The sequence below is a fragment of the Pteropus alecto genome, unplaced genomic scaffold (assembly GCF_000325575.1).
Source record: "Pteropus alecto unplaced genomic scaffold, ASM32557v1 scaffold152, whole genome shotgun sequence".
NCBI classification, from domain to species: domain Eukaryota; kingdom Metazoa; phylum Chordata; class Mammalia; order Chiroptera; family Pteropodidae; genus Pteropus; species Pteropus alecto.
The window spans coordinates 8913201-8919200 of NW_006432227.1; the positions used below are offsets into that span (position 1 = coordinate 8913201).

The 6000-nt window shown below is 33.2% G+C and overlaps 1 protein-coding gene across 4 annotated transcripts in view; it reads left to right on the top strand.

Moving 5' to 3' along the window:
* The window catches only part of CDH18 (cadherin 18), a 252364-nt gene that overhangs the window by 233152 nt on the left and 13212 nt on the right, over window positions 1-6000 (top strand). The window contains exon 10 of one of the 4 annotated variants that reach the window (XM_025043539.1): window positions 4032-4034. The exons of the other annotated variants lie outside the window; for them this stretch is intronic. Within the exon in view, the coding sequence (XP_024899307.1) occupies window positions 4032-4034 (3 nt within the window). The remainder of the gene's footprint in view (window positions 1-4031; window positions 4035-6000) is intronic. 4 annotated transcript variants of the gene reach the window in all.

The following is a 6000-nucleotide window of genomic DNA, read 5'->3' on the forward strand; positions in this document are numbered from 1 at the left end:
ATTACTTTAATAGAGTTGAGCTAAGCCAAGGCTGATTGATAGTTGCCTTTAGGTTCAGTCTACCTCTGATTTGTCTGTTCCTATGGCATGGCCTTCTAGAGCTTTCAGCTTCAGCTCAGTGCCTGTTTGGGCACTAGGGCCACATACCTAGTACCTAACTTTAATCATTGTTCACCTAGAGATGACAAAATGAAAAACAAACAGAAAAACACCCCTTTTTTGCTTTCCAGGGCTTTTCAGCTTTGAGTTCTGTCTTTCTGCAAAATTTCCAATTTAAACTTTCAATTTAACAAATGCCTTTAGGGAAAGTCAGCCATGTGTTTGAGGACACTCAATTTCCAAACTGATTGCAAGCCCCGTAGTTTTCTATAAAAGTTTTTCCTCATTTCTCTGTTCACAGATTAGTTCCAGGCTTCTAATATAAGCAGATACATTGTAATCAACAGTTCACCCCTCCACATTTTTCTCCTCTGGAATCTTATTTCTCTAGTTATCTTGCTTTAGATAATTTCTTGAAAAATTCAGGCTTTTCTCTTTGTTATCAGTGGAAGTATCTATCAGTCAAAAACTGCTATTTAACTCAGACCTACATTTTATAAAGCATTTGGGAGAAGTCTCATGAAACAGTTGAGATGTAAATTAGGCTTGGAGGAAAGAACACTGTTCAATAATCTAATTATCATTGTGCTGTTGGCCACCTGGATGTTCACTGATATGCCACATATATTTGTTCTTTGAAATGTAATTCACATTGGTTCAGGATCCCATTCCATGAACTGAGCAAAACCAAGATCCTCTCCAAAATTTCTGCGGATCAGTGTGAAGTATACAACATCATTACTCTGCCAGTCACTACTTCCACCAATTTTTCCCTTTTCCTCTGCGTCTTGTTTTCCCTGTTACTCTTCCATGCCTACTACAATCTATCTCCCCAAAGTATTAAGTATTCAAAGCTCAATAATGCTCTAAGTTATGGGTAAACAGAGTACAGCTAAAAAGCAGCACAGCTGAGCAGATAACTGAAAGGAGAAACAGATGAAAGTAATTGTAGCCTCAGAACTGATTTCAAGCCCATACTTTCTTCCAAATCTTTACTGGTATAACATGTACAGCTAAATAAACAGGGCCTATGAATATACCCTGAAAGTCACCTCCAAAACAGAGTGGTGTTGAAATTCTCAAGAAAATATTTAGGCACCAGCCCAAATGTATTCACTATCCCTGGGAATCAGAACTCGAAGAATCTCCCTACGTGGAAGATCACAGGACATTACAGGGATCAGGTAGGTTGAAGGACAGGGACAGTTAGCATATATTGAGGTATACTTAATATTAGAAAGAAAAACTTAAATATCTTAATAAACATTTGCAGAATTATAATCTAATAGTCAATGGATCTTCTTTTAGTGACATTCGAATAAATAGAACTACAATAAAAAACTTATCTTCCTATCTAAGATAATGCACATGTGACAATTAGGGAAGGGTGTTTTAAAACACTAAATGTCTCAGAAAATATAAAAACTATGTATTGGTTATAATAAAATGCCATTGACAAAATATTTGAAGCTATAGCACCCAAATAAAAATAAATACAATAAGAATATCTTAAAAAGTAAAGACAAAGTATAAAATAAATGATATATGATTAAACTCTGAACAGAAATAACGATTCGAATATAGAGTATAATTACATATAAAAGCAATAATGACAGTATGATAGGAAATACAATACTTCTTAGGAAATGTCTATCAAATGTACTTTGAATATTTTCAATAAGAATATACTCATTTATTGGATCTAAAAATGAAGAAAACACCATAAATACAGATACACACATACAGACACACACACACACACACACACATGCAGATACACACATAAAGACACACACACACACACACAGACACACACAGCTCTGTTTCCTTGCCTGACACTTTACACTGGCTGTCCTGCATGTTTTACTCCAGCTTCATATGGTATTACTATTTACCACCACTCTTCTCTCTTCTTAGATTTTTTTTTTTCCTCTAAAAGAAATCTGTATTCAGCTCTTAAGTAAACGTTCTTTTCTCCTGCCACTTAATCTTTAAAGTGATGTGCACTGTCTTCTGTCTATAAGGACAGAATACAAGGAATTAAAGCACACAGCTCCTGCTTTCGAGAAACCTGCCATCTAATTGGGGAAATAAGGATGATATAAAATGTAACTGGCAATTAAGGGCAGTGAAACATGAATTACTTTAGAGAGCTCACTAAAAGTCGTATTGTTAAAAGAGGTGGAACACGATTTGACTTTAAAGGATAGAGTGTTCTACCAGGTAGAGCGATTCAGAGAATACTTTTCAGTTAGTGGGAAATGAAGACAGCAGAGAGATGACAGAATGTAACATTAGTTATGTTGGTAAGAATCTAGCCAGGGAGACGTGACAAAGCAGATACACAGGCATTTCAATTCACTGTTGAGAACACCAAGTCTTAAGTACTGTGCTATATTCTGTGCTCCAAAAATAAATAAGAAATTCTGCCATGAATCCTTTAGCAAATCATGGTGGACAGAAAAATTTGTACCAAACAAAATCTTCAGTATTTACGTGGAAAGTTATGACCCCTTACCTATTAATTACTAAAGACTTTGATTTGAAAAATAAACAAGATTTTTTTCTTTTTTAATACATACATATGTATTTAATATGCATATATACATACATATAAATATATATATGACAAAACGTATATTTTAAATATGTTTGATGACCTCATTTTTATCATTAACTAATATATTGATACTGAAACAATTTTATTTAAAATTAAAAGCCAGAGTTCAGAAGATAATTTTTAAATTGCAGCATTTTTAAATTATATTACTCTAAAACAAAGCATGAAATGTTTCCCGATTAATATTTTTAACTACTATCACCTTCTCTTTAAATTGTGATAGATAAGCTTTTAATTTTAGCATCAAAAAATCCATTGTGTAATTTGACTTCTTAACCAATATCTATAGCAAATGAAATGTAGCCATAATGTCACAGAGTCTATGAATATAGGCTTATACCAGGGGTCTGTGCACACAATTACTCTGTTCATTTTATAATATAAAAATGTAACCTAATCCCCTAATATAAAATCATCATTAGTCTACAAGGTAAGTCTGTTCTGCTTCATGATCTTTATGCTGCCTCTTGAGGGACTAGGTTTTATTTGAGGCAAGGAGATTTGCTAGCCTAATTCTTAGGCTTAATGCCAGTTGTCAAGTGCATTTATAAATATTACAGATTTCAGTAGGAGAAAAAGTAATTTATAACTATTATACACTTGTAGCTCTGTTTTCAGGGTTCTAAATAACATTTAATATGCTTTTGAAATTTCAAAATTCTTATAATTGTGTTGATAATTTGCTATCAAGAATATCTGCTATTCATCTCTTTCTGTTTTCTTCTTTTTGTATGTGTTTTCCACTTTTGTAGATACTTCCATTCTTTAAAAATAAGAGTCCAAATAACACATTCTTTTAAAGATGACAGAACCACACCAAAAATAGTCATATTAAACAAAAGATTCTGTAGACTATCATTTTCACCTTGCAGCAGCATTTTGAAGATTTTTTCTCCTTAGTTTTATTACTTTTTATTATTTCTTTGCAATACTCATTTCTACTTCTAAAAAATGATGTCATATTATTTATAAATCTTTTATGATTTTTAGCAAAGCACTTAAAAGCAACATAGGAAAATGCTGTTTTCCTTACAGATATTTCGATGTGCTAAAAAAAAATATAACTCAGAGTTTACATTGCATTGAATTTAAGATAAGGAATAATTTCAAATTTGACTGTGTAGCCATGAAAAAGGTATCTGTAGTGCCTTTTTCTTTCAAATTTCGCAGTCCTTTGGTAGTGAAATTAGTTTAATATATATTGGAAACCATGAGAGATTTTGTGTTTATTTTGTACTTCTTTGGCATTGTCAGATCTGTGGTAGTCAGTATTCCCATGGTTTATTTCTGCCCTTCAAACCAGAACTCACAGCTGGTGTTGTAATGTGCATAATTTCTCTACAGAGTATAACCATTTAAAATTCTGTTTTTATCCACAGGGCTTCAAAAGACCATTTAGTGATCCACCCATTTCTAAGTAAAATAGCACACATAGCCTGTCCTGAGAATATCGTTGCAAATGAAGCGCCAAACGTCCGCTAGTGTCTAGTGGATACAGGAGCAGCTGTGCCTGCTGAGTCACTCACCTCCTGTCAGAGACGTTGCTGTTTTTGTTCTACTTAGAATCTTCTTTCTCCTCTCAGTCAAATCTCAGTCTTCACTTACCACGTTTATCCAGTCATCCCTGGCAGAGTAACACTATCCTTTATGCCAAGGGAGAATCCAGAGCTTGACTAGTGAGAAGGCAAAGGGTTTGTATGTAATCTTGACCCTAAAATGGGGAAGTGTGACTTGCCAATGTAGTGATTTGTTTTGTTTTAGTGGGCCTGTTGCTCTAGATAGAAAAAATGTTTGTGTTCTCTCCTTCGTTTAACCTCTATTGTTTTTGTTTTTGTTTTTACTTTTATATATTTTTTGCTAATAGATTTGCAAGCCCACATCTCTTACCTTCTTATTCTATACTCCTGCTCACTCTGAAAGCAAAAGGACAGCTGACTGGTATTCATTAAGCCACAATATAAAAGTATAAAAACAAAACAAAAATATGGCACATTTTACCATTCTGTGCCATTTCGTTTTGCTTTCCTTTTGAGAAAATGTAGGTTTATACTCTTTTGCCTTAATCCCTTTTTTATTCAGAACCTCCACATCATGCTACAGGAGTCATCCATCTCACCCTCTGCTTTCAGGTGGGCTGGGGGGTAGGGGGGGACTTTAAGCCATTTTAAAAATAGGATTATGCGTTAGCTTTTTAAAGCTCTCTCATCATTTTTCCTTATAATTTCCTTCAATGTTTATAAATTTTATTACTCCATAAATAATTTATTTTACTTTCATTTATTTACTAAAAATAATAGTATTAGTTAAAGGTATGTGATAAATAATGAGAACAGGGTTTCTTTTTTTTTTTTTTTTTGGTAAACTGCTCTTATCTCTATTTCTGTAATTATTATTGTGATATGTTTACACATTATTTTGAATTTGGTGTTGGATTTCTATTTTTATAAGTTCTCTTTTTATTCTTTATCACTTTCCCCACCTAAATTAACACTATTATGGAAATTCGTATGTGTTATTCATGAGCAGATTTGCTGATATTCTTCAAGATTCATATTTTTCTTTTGTATATATTTATATTCTTTTTAAAAAGTCTCTAATATTCAATCTTGTATACAGAGATAGACATACATAATAGCAAAGAAGGATTGAACAGTTTCAAATGTGGTTTTAAAATGTTGATAATAGATGGTAGCTTCTTTTCAGAAAGAGATGTTTTCCTGCTGTGAGTGGGAAAATAGGGCTCAAAAGATGAATGGCAAAATCAAGTTGGAATAGCTTACTGTATCACATCTGATAAAAAATGGATATTAACAAATTGATTACTAATCTCCTCTGAGAGCATAGTCTAAGTTCCCCTGTATACATAGAGCACTCAATTAAGATAGTTATGACTATTTTACCAGCATTATTTATGAATCTGAAAGCAGAAGACTGAGACAATAGATGGCTGTGTTTATCTGGTGTTTAAAAATTATCAAGAAGGAGTGTGGCAGATGGTCAAAGGGATGGCATTCCAGGGTGCAAATAAGAACCTAATGACATATTGGATCAAACATTTGTGGTTTGGCAGAAACACAAAGGAAGCAAGGAGGATATTTACAAACGTAAATGAACAGGCAGAATCCAGCATCTGAAAATTGCGATTAGGGCAATTCTAAGATTAAAGGAAGGGAGAGTCAGGAAACGAAAGAAAGAATAAAACTTCAGGGAGATCATGCGGCTGAAGTAATATAAGCCATATTAGATTGTTTGGTTTTAATTTCTTAATACCTGTCAACATA